Below are 18,973 nucleotides of genomic sequence, written 5' to 3'. Positions count from 1 at the left end.
TTAATTTTATTTTTGTTTAAACAAAAAATGACTTTAAAAATTTTTGTTTAAATCACCCAATATTCATTCAAAAAAAGATGTCAAAAAAAAAATATTCATACATTATTGTTAGTTTAAGAGCATTTACCTTTTTTATTGAACATGTCATTTCTGTAGTAAGGAAACAATATTAGCTTATATTATTCTAAGAACTCACAAAGACAAATTGTACAATCAACTAGTTCTTTCAAGTTGGGTTAAACATGCGAAGCAATTTTTACTTGAGCAAATATCAAATTGTTTAAGAAAAATTCAATAAAGTCATTTTTGTTTAAGCGAAAATGAAATTAAATATTTTATTCTCATACAAACTGGAAATGATTTAAATCCTTTAATTTTATATTCAAAGTTTACATAGCTTTATATTTTTTTAATAAGATATAAGTTGAATGAATTTAAATCCATTTTTATTCAAATTTTATATAGAAAAATTTAGGAAAAAAAAAAGTTTGAGTTATATTCTCAACATTTATCTTTGGACGAATATAATAAAAGAGATAGTTAGCACTCCAACATGCATGTTGTCTTATATCGATATGCATAAATTGGATTGATGGAAGGAAGTAAAAAAGATCTTTGGTCTTAGATTTGTAAATAAGACTTTAGTTATATCTTTAAGTTAACTAACAAATCTAAAGAATGTTGATGCAATTTAAAATGTTAACTTTAAGTCAACTAATAAATCAGTGCTTTTGGCTATACTTTGCGTCAAGAACTTATTGAAATTCTCTTCCTTTTCGATCAAAAAACCATGTTCTTATGTCATTAATTTATTATAAAACTCATTGAAATGTCTTTTCATTTTAATTGAATAATCATATTTTTCCTTAGCCATAATTTATCCAAAAATTTGTTGAAAAATCACTTCTTTTTCAACTAAAAATTAATGTTTCTTAGGCCACCAATTTTTTTTATGAAACTCATCAAAATGACATATTTTTATTAAAATCTTACTAAAGTTATGTTATGCAAAATTGTGTCAAAATATCAATTTTGACTAGCTCAAATAAGAATTTTTTTAGAAGAAATGGTAAATCTTAACCATTTTAAATTATCTTTTCAAGTAATTTTCTTTAAGTAAAAACTTGTTATCCCTTTTCTAATCAACTTTTTCAAGCAAATTTATAACTTCAAAAATTTCCATTTCTCCTTATCTCAATCCTAGTGTGGCTGATCATTATCTTGGTAAGTAATTGCCCCACCATCTAACTAATAAGAATAATAGGTTTTGTTTGCGAGTATGAGAAAGAATAATAGGTTTTAGGATTTGATTGATAAAAATAAGATGAAGGAGGAGGAGATAGAAGGGAAGTGGCTCATAGAGTATGTTATTGTCACTCTAAGTCCTAGCATATGATGATTCGTTGTTCACACCCTACCTCACTTTTTTCATGTTAATGTCACAATTTCTAACACTAATTCCCCTTATTTAGTTTCATTCTTAAGTCTCGTCTGGCTCTCATCCTTTGCTTTGAGGATATTGGTTCTCTTTTACCTTTGTGTTTGTCATACTGCTTTTTTCTCTAGGCTTTGTTCTCACTTTTCACGGTTCTTTGACCTCTTTCTTCTACTCTTATCAGAACTTCAATTAGATTAGTTGAGTTTGTTCAAGTTTAGCTATTTAATTTTATTAATTTTATTTATTTTTTTGGTTTGTTGGCTTCATAGGTTTAGCAACTTGTGAGACAAAAGCAACAAGGTGATTCAATTTAGGGAAAAACAAGTTTAGAACAAAAGGTGTGAGTTTGGCTACAAAAGCATGAAATACACACATTCTTTATCTTTGTCTCATTCTGTGTGTCCTTCTTTACAACTTCAATAGCAAAATAATCAGATACAATATAATAGATTTGGGTTGCAAGTTGGAGTTTTGTGTGGGCTTATGTGAAAAAAAAGATGTGGTAGAACTTTAGTGTTTTTGCATTATGAGATTCCTTTTGAATCTCATAAAGAAAACTGATTAGTTGTTAGTTATTTTTGTTTTTTTTTTTTCATTTTCCTTGTAGTTAAAGATGTTGTGCTATTACTATTACTAAATTGAATGTCACTTCCCAAATGTATGGATACTATTAGGTCAAGGCCCATGTTGTTTTCTTCAATGGTTTGGTTTTGTATTGAAGTTAAATTACTCCTTTCTAAAGTTAAAGGAAGTCCGAGCCGATGTTAACAAGATGCTAGTACTCACTAAGAGAATCTACCAATAACCATTATAAAAAATTTCATGCAAGTGTTAGAATTTGAGATTCTCAAGCCTACTTTTTTCCATTACCTTCCAGTTAAGAAGATATATTTGCTTCTCAAGATTCAAACTATAAAGAATACTCAAGTTGTATTTTAATAAATCTGTTTAAATCCACCTGCCTAGCCCACTCATCTAAAGCTTCTTTAATGGTTTGGTTTTGTATTGAAGTTAAATTACTCCCCTCTAAAGCTAAAGGAAGACTAATCAAATGTTAGCTAGATGCTAGTATTCATACCAAGAGAGTCTACCAATAGTCACTATCTAAAATTCCATGCAAGTGCTACAATTTCAGGTTCTTAAGCCTACTTTCTTCCACTACCTTCTAGTTAAGAAGATGCATTTGTTTCTCAAGATTCAAGGCACAAAGAATACTCAAATTGTGTTTCAATAAATCTATTTAAATCCACATGCTTAACTTGCTCATTTGAAGCGATACCTATCAAATTGTATTACTGTCTCTAACAAAAATGAGTCATAGTATAGAGATATTGATCTTTGATTTTGAATTTTCTAAAATTGAATTTGACAAATACCCACCCTAAACTTTTAACATTTTAGTAATAGCACGATGCATGTGGTATGAGAAGAGCATGCCACCATTGATCTGCATAAAACTAGTTGTTGTGAAAAATTGTCATGATAAAATTGATTTGGTTAACAATAATTTTTGTGAAATACAATTTGATTTAAATTGTTATAAAATTGATAATTTTAGTCTTTATTATTAAATTTAAATATCTATTTTTTTTATTAAAATTATATTTATTATACTATTATTAAATATTTATACTTAAATCTAAAAATTGTAGCTAGCATTATTTAAAAGAAAAATTATATATCATTTGAATAAACTCTCGTTAATAAATTCATGTTTAAAATTTTGTGTGTTAAATACTTCAACTTATAATATTTTTACATCTAACTCTTTCGTAGTTTTAAAATAATTAAATTTTTTTTAAAATCAAATCAAATTTATATAACTCTAATGATCAATGTAAAGAGTCACATGTTATTAGAATATATATATATATATATATATATATATATATATAATATTTTAACTACTTTAAAATAAATTTTATTTTAAATTACTACTTATTAAATTTATTTTTTATTTTAATATCTAATTAATTTTTTTAATTTTATATTTTATGTTAATTTCTGTCAAATAATAGTTTATCGTGTCATTCTAATCTTTTTCTTTAACGTCACAAATCAACATTAGTATTTTATTTTTTAAAAAATTTAAAATTTAAGTTTATATAAATTTTATTTTTTTTAAAATTAAAGTTCTTTGTGCTTAAATATTAATTTTTTTAAAAATAAAATATTAATGTAAATTTGTAACGTAAAAATTTAAAAATAAAGTGGAAGAAAGAGATTAAAGGTTATGTCATTATTTAATTGAAAGAAGTTAACATTATGTACAAACATACAAAAAAATTAGTTAATTATTAAAATAAATAATTAATGAGTAATAATTTAAAATAAATTTTATTTAGAGAAAGTTTATATATATATAAATTGTGATGTATGTATATTAACAACATCTTTGAACTTTTTCTACTTTACAGTCTTATTTCAACCTACCGTTTACTGTGTTTCTCCCATCACAGCAAATACATAATTAGCTTTTATTTTTTTATTTCACGAAAATGCCATGAAACCAAGCTTACTACCTACCACTCCTCTCTGCAATTGCCACTCTTAGCTGGCAACGAACTCTCTGAGCATGAAAGACTTTTCCGACGGGAGTTACATTTTCTTGAACTTGGCTAACGCCTTACTCAATTCTAAAAATTTCTTTACCTTTGTAATCCTCTTCCTTCAAAACAATAGAACTTTCCAATATTAACAAAGAAAGAAGAGGGTCTTACATGTATCAATCCTCTTCCTTTTGGACAGTATTCAAACATAAATTACAAGTATGTGGAAGACTTGGTTTCATGTTATGTTTTCTGTCCCATTGCGTTCGGATTTCAAGCCATATAAATATCTACAGTTAACCCAATAAATTAGCGTATGGAGATTCTGGCGAAACTTCTGGAACAAGTTGGCAGGTTGGTTCATGGCCTAGCTCTGGGTGAGTGTTGGGTCTCTTTTAGTTTGGATGTTCATGATGGATCCAATTTGGGTGTAGAAATCAAACATGGATGCACCTACGTCATTGCCTCCCTAGGGTGAACGAAATGAAAAACCTTTGAATGCATAAGGCATCACCAAAATCAAAAAACCTTTTTCTGTTTCTCAGTAGATGAAAGAGCAAGTTCTTGCAAATCAATCTATATATTTTTATGCCCTAAGAAAATACGGAGATCTCAAATTAAATTTGTTTTCCTTCTGTTTCATTGTATTCAAACATTATTCTCGCAACAATATACATTATCTTTCTTTCCAAAAGGATGAAGAACAGAGTAAGCTCAACATGAAACATTCTTATGTTGCATGCTAAAAAGAGGGTCAACTATTCACCAAAAAGTAAAAAATATGGTTCAACATTAGCAAGGTTTGATATGAGTGGTTTTGGTGTCATAGCTTCCCAGTTCCAACGGGTTCTTGCACGCACCCCTCAAAACCTTGATCAAATCGACGCACATGCCCCTCACGTGATCCTCCCACCCCCTCTGCATAACCAAAAGGATCACCGCGACGCCGTTTCGCTTTGCCACGTCATCCCTCACTTTAACGTTTCCGCACAAACAGCACAGGCTCCACAACACCACCACCGCATCCTCTGCTGCGGCCTTCGGCACCTTCGGCACCCTCTCCACCACCGCGATAGCGCACGACGGCTCCTCCGCCATTGCTGCCCTCCCATCCGCGCATGTCGCCACCACCGCCAGCATCCTCAGGCACCTCTCCGCCGTCGTCGACGAACACGACGAGTTTCGCAACATCTTCGAAAGCACATCAACGAGTCCGCACCTAACAAGTTCAACCTTCGCTGACTGAGTCACCGAAACGACAGCCAGTAGCGACAAAACGGCGTCGTTTATCTCCTCTCCCCCGTCCTTCAAAACGCTCGTGAGCAACGACAACAAACTTCGCGTTTCGGCGATTGATTTCTTCGATTGGAAATCCCCGGCTAGAAACTCCAATATCCTAACCGCTTCAATCTTCGATCGCAACGAGCCGTTTCTCAAAACGGATATCATCGAAACGAAGCATTCTTCGCGAGCGTCGAGAATCAACCGTCGGATTTTCTCTCCGGCGACGGCTGAATCTCCGTTTTCCCGGAAAACTGAATCGAGAATTGAAATCGCGTTTTCTGTCGCGTCGATCCGCGAAGCACTTCTGGCAAGAGCGCGAACGATGGCGGAGTCAAAGCCAGGGAAGGTGGCTAGTAATCGGGGGTTTTCACCGGAAAGTTTGGCGAATTCGGCGATCTTGGAGAGAAAAACGGCGAGGTTTTCGTCGGCGGTTTGGATTCCGCGGAGGAGAGCACGGAGTTGGTCGCCGGAGGTTCGGGAATCCGGCGAAGGTTCGCCGGAGAGAAGCCAGAGACGGATGAGGCGGTGGAGGGTGAGGTTGGGGATGAAGTCCTTGGAGGGAAGAACTTGCATAGTAGCGGGACACGTGTCATGACCTGAGTCGAGCCAGTGCTGAATGCTGGAGCGATCATATGTGACGCCGGTGCACAGGCTTACGGGAGACCTCATTACGTCCATAGAGATTGGGCACCGGAAAAGGTTCGGAACGGTGATGTATAGCTTCTCCCTTACCTTTGCCATAGTTTTATTCTTTGTTGTCTCTGAATTCTTTTTTCTTTTTTTATCAGTCTTACACACACAGCACAAGATAGGAGAAGAGAAAAGGGTTATATACGGTGTAGTGATTTTTGTGTGTGGTTGATTTAAATGGGGTGTGTGGTCTTTGGTCAAAGCTTGCCTCTAATGACAATGGGACTATAGCAGGAAAACATGACAGAGGGGAAGGGTCATATTGAAGAGGAAAACGACATCTTTCTTTGTTTGACTCATCAAGCTAAAATATTTTACAAACTTGTTGAAATTTGAAACGCACCTTTGGACTGAACTTTTGTTTCTCTGGGAGACCCTAACGGTCGCTGATTTTTCTTTTGTACCCATTAGAACTCGTGTGTTATTGTTTAGGCGATAATAATGTCTTAATACTGAAGCAGGAACTCCGATTTCATTTAAAATTTTAAACACCTTTGATACTTTGTAAATCAATCTCACACAAATTTGAGTATTATTTTCTAATTATAATTATTTAAAAAAAAAAACAAGATTAGCAAATCACTTGGAGAAGATTGCTTATGCATTTGGCTGCGTTCATCTATCCGAGAACAGACAAGTTCATGGGAATGGTGTTAGTGGCGGGATACCTGCCTTAGAAAGTGCGGTCAATGAGTTCACATAACCCTCTGGGCTTTGTGGAATTTCGTAATGTTTGACCATTGACGAGTCTTATTTTCTTCGTCTTCTTACAATTTCTAAACGGGGTAACTGACTAAAATCACAAACAAGTTTTCCACAAACTACTTACCCAAACTTCAACCACTCTCTTGACTCGAGAACTTTACCTACTTTTTTTGTTTGACAAAATTAACATGATGAGTCAATTACCCGTGTTGAGCCAGCTTAATTGGATCGATAATATCACCATCTATAACATAATATAAGATAGCAATAATTATACATGAAAAATATGTATTGAGTGCAAACTCAAAAAGCCATCGATTGATAGTACAAGATTGTCCACATCAATTAGAACTTAAATATTGTAAAGGATATTAATTTCTTTCACCTTTTTCTTTTTCTCACTCACTCTACTTTCTTCCATTGACGTTTAATTTAAATCTAAATTATGGCCTATTATTGACTTTAGAAATCTAAATTATGGCCAAACCATATTTTAGGTTGGGAAAAACGTTTACGTTTAATACTTAGCCTTACTTTCAGCAAGATTATTTATTTCTTATCAAATATATCTATTAGAAACCCGACAAAAAGAGTTTAAAATTCTAAAACTACCCTCTGTATTTCAGCTTAAACTTGCAAGTATTAGAACCACAAACCATATTATGTACAAAAACTTTTCAGATCACGCGTTAAACAATTACATTTTCAGTACAAAAAAAAATATAATTCTATAGTTTGAAAATACAAGTTTATATTTTAAGAGTCTTGTCAATTAATATACTTGTTCAGAAATTAAAAAATAAAATATTATTAAAAATTACATTAGTAATGGATTGAAAATCTTGAAAGGAGTGCTATATATTATATTACTTTAATAAAAAAATTAGTTTTAATTTCCTAATTTATATCCTTACTGGTTAATATTTTTCTTATTTTAAAGGATTCAGTGGACTGTGAATACAAGACACTGTCTAGTCCATAGAGTGGTTAAAAATATTTAAATTGAAATTCATCGTAATGTAAAATTACGTCTGTTTATATGCCATTCTAGGTCACTGAATACACAAATTCCTGTCTTTTTCTGCTTCTCTAGTTTTTATATTGTAAACTTTTCAAATCACACATTAGAAAGTCCATTGACTGAATGTAACCTACTAGTTAAACTTTCTTTCCTTGAATTCGAGCTTGAACGTTAAGATTGTCATTTGCGACATGGGACGAGGTCATCTCCGTTTCAGGGGTTTAGAAGCAAAGCACGATGCCATTCCTTCATGCCACAGATTATGTATTAATCCAAACTAATTATCATACTATTTTATTTCATTCTATCCTTCTCTGTTAATCCAAACTCAATCCAAAGTTTGTGTTTCAATTACGTTAGTCCTCGAAGACATGTAGAGCCCATTCAAGACTCACGTTTCAAATCGAGAAAGAAGTGTCTTAGAGGGAGAGTTTTGTTACTTGCTTCATGTATTCCCACATAGTATGTTCAGTGACAAATGAATGTCCATGTAAGAGATATTGTTCAAGGAAGAAAATTTGACAAGAGAAATAAACTAAGAAAAAAATTTATTCTGAAATAGAGTTTATAAAAATGGTTTGAAGAGTTTATATGAGTTTAGTTTTAATATATTATCAGTGTAAAAGAATGTTTAACCGTCAAGTGTTAATATATTAAAATATTGTCATAAATATAGGTTTAAAGCAATTATTATTAAGTTAATAAGTTTAAATTATATAATAGTTTATAATTGAATGATTGAATAAAAAATTTCATACTGAAAAAAGAATTTAATTATTATAAACTAATAGTTAAAAGCTTTTTTACAATATCTTTTAATTATGAGTTATCACATAATTAATAATATTAATTTCGGTAATAATTGTTTCAAAATCACATTTAAAGTGTCTCGTAAGAATTTGAAATAATAATAATAAAAAAAAAACAAGTTGATGCAGCATCGCTTTTATGACTGACCCCGTTCCATTTGCAGACACAATTAAACGGTGGTCCAATTGGTCAGTCAAATAAATGTGTTGTGGCCATTTGAAGTCAGATAATGAACAGATGCACTTCTGGTTTAAAATTGGCCGTATGTCTGTATTAATGGTTTTCGTAAACCATATGGTAAATGCGTCAAGATTTTAAATGGATATAAAGCCAGAAAAAAATACTACTGACAACTTTATATTTAATATATGTTGAATTGAATTTTGATATACTAATGTTTAATGATGTGTTGAGACATCATTTAATGAATTTGACTCATATACTTACTAATTTAATTTAATTTATCAAGTGTACTTTTTATATGGGAAATGCATCAAAGTTTAATATACTCCATCTATTTCCTTTTTATTTTTACTGTTACTTATGCTATATAGTTTTTGATTTAAATATTTCAGATTATTTTATTTTTTCTAAATATACCAAATTTAATATATAAATTAATACTTCAACCAATTAATTTAATTATATTTTCTATTTATCATTTTTTCATCCATCAAATAATAATATAAAAAATTTAAAAATATAATAAATAAAATAGGTAAAATTTAAATAAAATATTTTAATCAAGATTTAATGAAATAATACATTATATAAAGTTTTATCATTGCTTTTGTATATTTTTAATAAATAAATAGAAAGAGTATTAATTTAAACTTATTATCATTGAATTATTAAATTTTTCTTTTTTTTAATCACAAAGTTAGTGAAAACATGTATATATATTGAGGCACATCTAATTCTGCCCACTTATAACATATATTCATAATTGGGGTTATTTTATTTTAATATGGATTTTTTATTTATGAAATTACCAGAATATGTGCTTTTAAAAAGTATTATCTGAATATGAAATTTTGAAAACTTGTCAACGATGGCTTTGAAAATGAAAAAATTACTTAAAACGAAAAGTTACCGATAACAAGTTTTAAATAAATAATAATAATTTTATATCTTCAAAAATTATTAATAGTGAGCTTAAAAAATTAAAATAAAACCAAAAAATTGTCAATGGTTAAAATAGAAAAAAAAAACATTTTTTTGCAAGCAAAAATTGTTAATAACAAGTTTTAAAAAGTAAAATCGTCGATGACAATTTTTAAAATTTAATTTTATAAATAGACATTTGTTATTTGTAGCAAATTGCACTTTAAGATTTTTATTTCATTTCTCTTAAGCTTTCCATTTCTTTTCACTGAATCTTACCATTCCATTCTTCATTTTATTACTTTATGGTTGAAGAAAGAAATGAGTGCAAATAAAGTGGTCTTTAATAATGAGATTGTTACAAATACGAGTTAAGGTGTGAAATTTACATGTGAAAAACTAATTTATACGTATATTTCTTACACTATATCATATGAAGCACTAATTGGTTTTGTAAATATATTGAAGTGAAGACTTCAAAAATAGTAGAAGTATAACTTACAGGTGCTCAATTGATTAGTGTTATATTTTAGTAGTTGTCAATATATATTTTGACACTTATTTGCTTTCTTTTCACATGGTTTGTAATTAAATTTCATGCAATTTATATTTTAATGCATTTAAGTTCATGTCATTTAAATTCAGCAATTTTATCCTTAATTTTGTCAAATAATAGAAGATATTTGATCCACTTCTCTTGTGTGAATTTTATTATGAGCAAAGGCTTGATGAGGTGTTCACATTTATAACTTTATTGTGTCTTCAAAACATCCTTCATATGCCTTATTTTGAGATTTTTTTACCATTTCTTATTAATAGGAATGATTTGGACTTGTTCTATATGAATGTTATACTTTTGTATTTTCAGCCAATCTGACCTCTATCAACTCTTTTAGCCATAACTTTTTTTATAAATATTATTTTTGTCTGATTCTAGTTGGATTGGATTCTACATATACAGAGCTTCAAAATGTATATATGGTTTGCTAGATTTGGAATTGTTTTTTATTTTTTATATTTTTTGAAGATAAGTCAAATTTGTTGAAGTCTCCTAGAATTTCAAGTCTCGCTCAAGCAAGAATTACCTCGCTTGAGTGCAAAATGCAGAATTCACACCATATTTTTTTTGTTGGTTTTCTCCCTTGAGTGAGAATCTGGGCAAGAAATGGTGCTTGAGCGAAAAATCTTACAACAGACTTTGCTCTCGAGTTATTTTTTGCTTGAGTAAAAATAGGCTCGCTTGAGTGAGAATTCACTTATTGTCTTATAAAGATAGAAGATTCAACTCAAAAAGGGAGAGACAGAGAGGGATTTAGAGCCCGAACACATCATTGACCTAATTTTGTGAGTGCAGAGCAAGAGGAGAAGTGTGAGGAAGCAACTACATCATTGGAGAACTAATTTCTATCTCTTTCCTATGTATTTCCTTGTTGTTTTATATGACATGAACAGTTAGAACTTTGTGTGGGATTGGATGTAATCTTAACTTTTTGAGTATTTTGGTTCATTAATATGGTTTGTTCATTTTCTATGAGTTAGGTGTATTTATCTTTATATTAATGCTTGTTTCTACCTTACGGTGAATAATTCATGATTCACGAATCCGGGGTGAGTTGGAAAACTAACTTGAGACCCATCTGGGGTAAACTCACTCAATAGGTTGAGACTCTAGGAATATATTTTGTCAAAGTTTCATGATTACCTTATCTCACGCAAATCGTTTACCTATAACTATTCAATATCCTTATGAAAAAATAATCACATCGAAATATTTCGTGGTCGAATACATTTTGAATTTGATAAATGCATTGCTTGTGAAGTATGTGTTTGTGTATGTCCCATAGATCTACTCGTTGTTGATTGGAAACTGGAAACTAGAAACTGGAAATTGATATTCGAAAGAAATGATTGCTTAATTACAGTATTGATTTCAGAATCTGTATATTTTGTGGTAACTGTATTGAGTATTGTCTAACAAATTATTTATCAATGACTGAAGAATATGAACTTTCGACTTATGATCGTCACAAATTGAATTATAATCAAATTGCTTTGGGTCGTTTACTAGTGTCAGTAATTGGTGATTATACAATTCGAACAATTCAAATAAAATTAAGTTAATTATAATATAATTATAAAATCTTTTTCTAAAAATAAAGATTATATAAATCAAATCATATTCTATACATTTCTCTATATATAAATATATGTATTTGAATAATATATATGAATAATATAAATTTGGATAATAAGAAAAATGTTATTAAAAAAAAAAGAATAAATCTTAGAGGTAGATATTTTTATATTACTCTATTGTATGCTATATAAATGTTGTTGATAATATTGGATTATTTGTTGTTTAAGTAATGAATTATCACTTAATAAATATATCTTAGAATCTCAGGTGAGAGGAATCCAACAAGTAAATATAATGGGAATGTATCATAGAAGTTTGGTAATTGTTCAATGTGTGTTCGAATTAAAATATGAAGAGGATAATAGATGAACTCCAATCCCTAATCTTATCATAATAGTTTAATTTGCTTTTATTTGCATTTGTATTTATTTTCTATGGACCAAACTATCAAAAAACCCAAAATATCACTTACTAGTACATTTTTGAATATTTAGGAATTTGTTAATTTTAAATTGGATAGCTAAAATCGCTTAAGTATCTATATTCCCTGCGGATACAACAACCCTTTATACTGTATCAAAAACTTGGTGCACTTGCCAAAATCTTTAACTCTAATATATATTTTTGGAGGTTGCATGCAATACTGAAAAATTGCAATAAGAAACGATGTTTTGGATACATCATGAGTGCTGTGCCCCAACTCCTAATATTGAGTTATATGTTGTTTTTAAACAAATTACAATTGGTGTATATGAAAAAGGTGGCGATGAGTAGGATGAAGCTATGCGTGCATCGTTCCTAATAGAGAGGTAAAATAGAAATAAAATGAAACCAAAAGTGATAACGCCAACATTAAAGAAAATTATGGAAGTGGTGAGATGATGATGATGAGGATGTAGATGATGATGCAGATAATGGGAACTCCCATTTATCAAACCTAGTGATTGGCCAACATCCGTTTGAGTAGCTAGTGTTCATGTTTACTTTAAATCTTACTACTACGCAAGCACATGAACTTTCAAAGTATGTTAACTTAAGTATGTGATGTTTGAAATATTATAATTATGCTTATAAATTTATGTATAGTTTTTTTAACTAGTTTTTTGTTTGATAAATGATTGTGAGGTACATGGAGAATTGCATATTGAAATACAATTTAATGACATAGAAACTATTATACGAATAATTAAGTATTACAATATATCAAAAGGAGTGAACTACAAAGTTTTTGAGTCTAAAACAAATACATTTTATTGTAAATATGTTAGCTATGACATAGATTGCAGATGACTCGTTTGAGGAAGGACAAATATTTTTGGAAAATGAGGAACTATTACAGGTCACACAATTACACTCAGGCTAGAATTTAGCAAGATCATAGAAAGTTGGATACAAGCACAATTGTGAAATGCATTAAGCCAATGGTAGAAACTAACCCTTCTTTTAAGATAAAACTTGTGATTAGTGAAGTTCATGTTCGATATGAATACATGACAACATATTGAAAAACATGGATGACAAAGAAAAAGGCAACTGTATAAGTGTATGGTCAGTGAGAAGTCTCATATAAAGCCTTGTTGTAATGGTTTCTAGTAATGTGCTATGTTGTTTTGATGAATCCACATTTTATTAAATTTTTATACATCATTTATTACTTTTTATAGAAAAGAATAGACTTAGATAGCGTAAATAAGATGAATATTCCAATTAGGCTAAATAATATAGGCTTCTTAGTTTTTGGTTAATTTACATTGATTTAGATAGTTTATTTTTCATGTTTTGATCATTTGAATAATGTGGCAGGGATTCCCAAGCTTATTTTGAAGAATCATTAGATTTTGAGGAATTTGAGGTGAAAGTAACTACTTTCAATATTGATAGTGACAACTACAGCAAGCCACTTCCAGCAAAGGGACCAAAGTGATCACTTTCAAAGCTTAAAGTGACAACTACAGCAGCCCAGAATCAACCAAACCTGCACGTGGTTACTATGAATATTCATAGTAATCACTCCAGAGCATGCAAAAATTGAAGGTGCTGCGCGTAACTACTATGAATATTCATAGTAATCACTCCAGAGACCCAAAATGTCCCAGTGCTGCGCGTAACTACTATGAATATTCATGGTAATCACTCCAAAGAGGAAAAACCCAACTGATGCTGCGCGTAGTTACTATGAAAGAATGAGAGTAATTACTTTAGGCGGCGCCAACTTTAGTATAAATAGATTTTTACCAAATTAGGGTAGGGAGCTTTTACACTTTTCGTTCCTTTTCTTCTTCTTTACTAAAATAGGACATTTTCCAGAGCTTAGGGCAACCTTGGGTGACAGCCAAGGGTCCAACCTAAGGTTTGGTTTCTCATTTCTTTTGCTTTTACATTAATGTTAATGAGTTTTCTGCATTTTCCAACTGCGTTTTTGACCCCCATTTCCATGGAGGGCTAAGTTTGTGTAATCCTTAGTGAATTCACATGGGTTCTTGAGTTCCTTGATTTTAATGATAATACAAATCCTTTCTTTACATGAATTACTTCTTCCTAGCCTCTTGAATTGAATTAATGATGAATGAGGGAGACATTGCTTAATTAACCCTAATTCATTTTAAGGAAATTCTAAACTAGGGATTACTTAATCCTAGGTTTAATTCTAAGGTTACGTAATCTTGGATGAGAGATTAGAGCCTAACAAATTGCGTAATTTTGTTAGGACCATAAGGTTGATTTTCGCTTGTTAAATTAACCTAATTCATGGGAGAGAGGATAAGTGTTAATTCTTGAGTAGAATGATGATAGAATCTATGTGGTTGAACTAAGGATTGCTGTTTTCTATTGTTTGAATTAATTAAACTCATTTGCTTATTGCTCTTTATTTTGATTTGAAACCACAAAACCCCTCATTTTAATTGCTTGTTCAATTAATGCCTTCAATATATTTAATGAAGATTAATAACCAATGTTCACGGGAGACAATCTAGGGTTACCCTAGTACTACATTAATTTGTTTAAATTTTGATGAGGATTTACGACAAATCTTTTAAACAACAAGAAAAAACCATCATCAAATTGGCGCCGTTGCCGAGGAATATTGGTGTTAATTTTTATAAGCATGTTATTTGCTCTGTTTTCGTTTTTGTTTACTGCATATTTAGTGAATTCTCTTTTAACTTTTGCATTGTGAATACTTTAGTACAGCTGTAGCTTTATAGATAAGTAGAGTTATCTTGCATTTAGGTAGAACCAATTGCTGTTTTCTACACTGCACTTTCATTTGCTGCATAATTGCCCTGTTTCTGCTGCATAATTCTGCATAATTCTGTAGAACTTGTGCTTGTGTGCTGCATATTTTCGTTCCATAGTTTGCAATTTCTTTCTGTTTTTGCTGTTTGGTGTTAATGCTTTATTTTACTGCACTTAGATGTTAGTTTTTCTGCATAATTGTCATCTGAATTTTTCTGCATTTTTACTGCATCATTAGTTTATTTCTTTTCAATTTTCCATAGCTAATTCCTAATGAATGACCAGATCAAATTCGGGAGATTTTTATCCTCTAGATACTGAAATTGATAGGACATTCCTTAGGAATCTTAGGAACCTTAGGATAAGTAGGCAAAATTCTGCACATACTGAGGAATCATATTCTTCATCTTCCATTTATTCTTCTCCATATTCTTTAACTTCTGAATCTGTAGAAATGGCAGAAAATGATCGGACACTTAAGGAACTTGCTGCATCGGACATGACTTAGCAGACTTTATGTATCCAATACCCGAATGTGGATGCCCCTTTTGTTCTCAAAACTGGTCTAATCCATCTTTTGCCTAAATTTCATGGTCTTGCAGGTGAAGACCCTCACAAACACTTGAAGGAGTTTGACATTGTATGTTCCACCATGAGACCTCAAGGTGTTCCGAAGGAGCATGTCAAATTAAAGGCATTTCCATTCTCTCTTATGGATTTGGCTAAAGACTGGTTGTATTATCTTCCACCTGGCTCTATTACAAGTTGGGACATCCTCAAGAGATTGTTCTTGGAAAAAATTTTCCCTGCTTCAAGGGCTGCCTCAATAAGAAAGGAAATATGTGGTATTAGGCAGCTAGAGAGGGAAAGTTTGTATGAATATTGGGAGCGTTTTAAGAGACTTTGTGCTAGCTGCCCCTATCATCAGATAAGTGACCAACTCCTAATCCAATACTTCTATGAGGGCTTACACCCAATGGATAGGAGCATGATCGACGCAGCTAGTGGGGGAGCCCTGGTTGACAAGACTCCCGCAGCCGCTAGAACTCTTATTGAGAATATGACAGCTAACTCTCAACAGTTTGCTACAAGGAAAAACTCCATCATGTCCCGGAGTGTCCATGAAATTCAAACTTCAGATTCACACAAGCTGGAGCATAAGCTAGATGAGTTGGCTTCGATGGTAAAATAGTTGGCATCCATCCAAAAGAATTCTGCTGCATATACACCTTACCTCCATCCATTCCAGCAATGCTTTGTGGGATTTGTTCATCTACGAATCACTTCACTGATAGTTGCCCCACATTGCAAGAAACTGAATCCTCAGAAGGTAATCCTCAAGCTTACGCTGCTAATATTTATGCTAATAAATTCCCTTTTCAGCAGCTGCAGCAACAACAAAGCTGGGATTTATCTTCCAATAGATATGATCTCGGTTGGAAGAACCATCCTAACTTAAGGTGGGGAGGAAATGCACAGCATCAAGGCTCTAGCCAGCCAACCAACAACCATTTCCAACCACATCAAGCTGGACAAAACAAGCATATTCAGCCCAGCAACATCACCATCCATCATCTTCATCTTAACAACACCATCAAGCCTCCCCTTCACTAGCTCCTGCACCTCAAAAGAGTGAGTCATCTTTGGAAGACCTTGTGAAGCAACTCACCATGAGTAATCTCAATTTCCAACAACAGAGTCAGGCCTTCCAGCAACAGACTCAAGCAAGTATCAAGACCTTGGAGAATCAAATGGGTCAACTTGCTTCATCCCTGAATCAACTTCAATCTCAAGGTTCAGGCAATCTTCCTGCACAAACTGTAACCGATCCAAAGAATGTGAGTGCCATTACCTTGAGATCTAGTAAGGTGATGCAAGAGCCAGAAATGCCTAAGGAGAAGGATCCTAGTTGCACTCTAGCTGCAGAAGGTGAAGGAGAAGAGATTAAGAGCCAAGAGCGGCCTGCACCTATGCCCACACCATGTCAACCAAAAGTGGTAGACAAAGAGGAGAGGTCCATTCCTATTCCCTTCCCTCAAAAAATGGTTCAGCCCAGCAAGAAGCAAGAAGAGGTTGATAAAGAAATTCTGGATACTTTCAGAAAAGTTGAAGTCAATATCCCCTTGTTAGATGCTATCAAGCAAATCTCAAAGTATGCCAAATTCCTTAAAGACTTGTGCACTCATAGAAGGCGGCTAAAGGGTAATGAAAGAGTGAACATGGGGAGGAATGTATCAGCTCTTTTTGAGAGGCAGAAAACTTCCATGCCTGAGAAATGCAAAGATCCAGGGACGTTTACTATTCCTTGCATTATAGGCAACAATAGGATAGATAATGCCATGCTTGATTTAGGTGCATCTATTAATGTTATGCCTTTATCTATCTTCACATCTTTGTCTCTTAGACCATTGCAGCCCACAGGTGTTATCATCCAGCTAGCAAACAGGAGCACAGCACATCCAGCTGGACTTGTGGAGGATGTGTTAGTGAGGGTGAATGACCTCATTTTTCCAGCTGATTTTTACATCCTTGACATGAAAGAGTCAATGGATAGTGTTGCACCAATCATTTTGGGAAGACCATTCTTAAAGACTGCGAGAACGAAGATTGATGTGCATGCCGAATCACTTACTATGGAGTTTGGAGACAATGTTGTCCGCTTTAACATACTGGATGCTATGAAGCACCCAAATGAAGAACACTCTGTTTTCCACATTAACCATCTTGATGAATTAATAGATGATAGTTTGTCTGAATTTCTAGGAGGAGACTCTCTCCTTAATTTTTCTTATTGTGTAGATACTTCCAATTGTGAATCGTGTAATAGTTCTTCTCTGTGTGGCATTTGTGCTGAGATTTCTAATTATTTGAATGCAAACTCTACTACTTTCAACATTGAACCTGAAAATTCCATAGGATTAGAATGTGATGTATTAAGTACAACAAGTACAGTTGAATCTAACGCCTTTGGTTTGAATATTGCAGAGACTTTGTCAAATGAAAGTGCCAAATCACTTCCTTCTGTGGAGCAACCTCCCACATTGGAGTTGAAGCCCCTACCAGAACATTATGAGAAGCTCCCGGTCATTATTTCCACCAAGCTTGAAGGCGATCAAGAGGAGGTATTGTTGGAAGTAATTAAAAGGCACAAGAGAGCTATTGGATGGACTTTAGCTGACATTCCTGGTATTAGCCCTCTCCTGTGCATGCACAAAATTTTGTTGAAAGAGTGGACTAAACTAGTGAAGCAGCTTCAGAGGAAAAGAAAGAGAAAGAGGAAAAGGAAAAGGAGGCCACAACTCCAAGAACTAGAAGCGCTGCACTTAGGAGCATATGAAGACTCAAGAACCTATAAGGAGAGAACCAAGCAGTATCATGATAAATTGATAGGTAGAGGAGAGTCCTGTATAGGTCAAAAGATGCTTCTATTCAACTCATGTCTCAAGTTCATGACTGGAAGGCTGCATTCCAGGTGGATTGGTCCATCCACAGTTACATAAGTGTTTCCTAATGGTGCAGTGGAAATCAAGAGTGAATCCACTAGCAAAAATTTCACAGTGAATGGACATCGCCTGAAGCATTATTTTTTAGAGAACTCAATTCCCTTGGAGGAGATTGAAGAGGTGAATGTGTACTCTCCTATCATTTCCTTCAACCAAGGCCCCTGTCATGAGTAAATCACTTCACACGTCAAGCTAGTAACGTTAAAGAAGCGCTTTGTGAGAGGCAACTCACAGTTTTTATAGCACTTTCTAGTACTATTTTGATTTCAATAAGCATCCTTTCATTTAAGCTGTATTACTAATCATGAATCGTGGACTCATTATTTGATTGATGATTTGTTTAGAATTTTGGTAGAGGAAAAATTGCTGTATTTGGACTCAATTTGTGCATATATTCATGAAGTCCAAGTAGAGAGGGAGGAATAATCATTTCCATGGCACCAAGCATTTACTTTAGAAAGAATTTTGAAATTTGCCATGAAGGTAATCACTCTC

At 32.6% G+C, this 18,973-nt stretch overlaps 1 protein-coding gene and 1 non-coding gene across 2 annotated transcripts; both read right to left on the bottom strand.

Annotated features, from left to right (window-relative positions):
* Positions 1-4,607: 4,607 nt before the first annotated feature.
* Positions 4,608-6,110, bottom strand: LOC113868116 (U-box domain-containing protein 28-like). Its single transcript, XM_027503681.1, has one exon. The coding sequence runs from the start codon at positions 6,010-6,012 to the stop codon at positions 4,780-4,782; it is 1,233 nt and encodes a 410-aa protein (XP_027359482.1). The 5' UTR covers positions 6,013-6,110; the 3' UTR covers positions 4,608-4,779.
* Positions 6,111-15,800: 9,690 nt separating this feature from the next.
* On the bottom strand, positions 15,801-15,905 carry LOC113868249. Its single transcript, XR_003505270.1, has one exon. It is a non-coding gene; the product is annotated as a small nucleolar RNA R71 (small nucleolar RNA).
* Between the last annotated feature and the right edge of the window lie 3,068 nt (positions 15,906-18,973).

Source organism: Abrus precatorius, unplaced genomic scaffold, assembly GCF_003935025.1.
Source record: "Abrus precatorius isolate BTA unplaced genomic scaffold, Abrus_2018 Scaffold5, whole genome shotgun sequence".
NCBI lineage: Eukaryota > Viridiplantae > Streptophyta > Magnoliopsida > Fabales > Fabaceae > Abrus > Abrus precatorius.
Note: the sequence above shows the minus strand (reverse complement) of the source record. Positions and strands in the feature narration are given on the sequence as shown.

Bases quoted from the DNA above. Each gene is read 5' to 3' on its own strand.
- LOC113868116 (XM_027503681.1), bottom strand. From the start codon at position 6,012: ATGGCAAAGGTAAGGGAGAAGCTATACATCACCGTTCCGAACCTTTTC.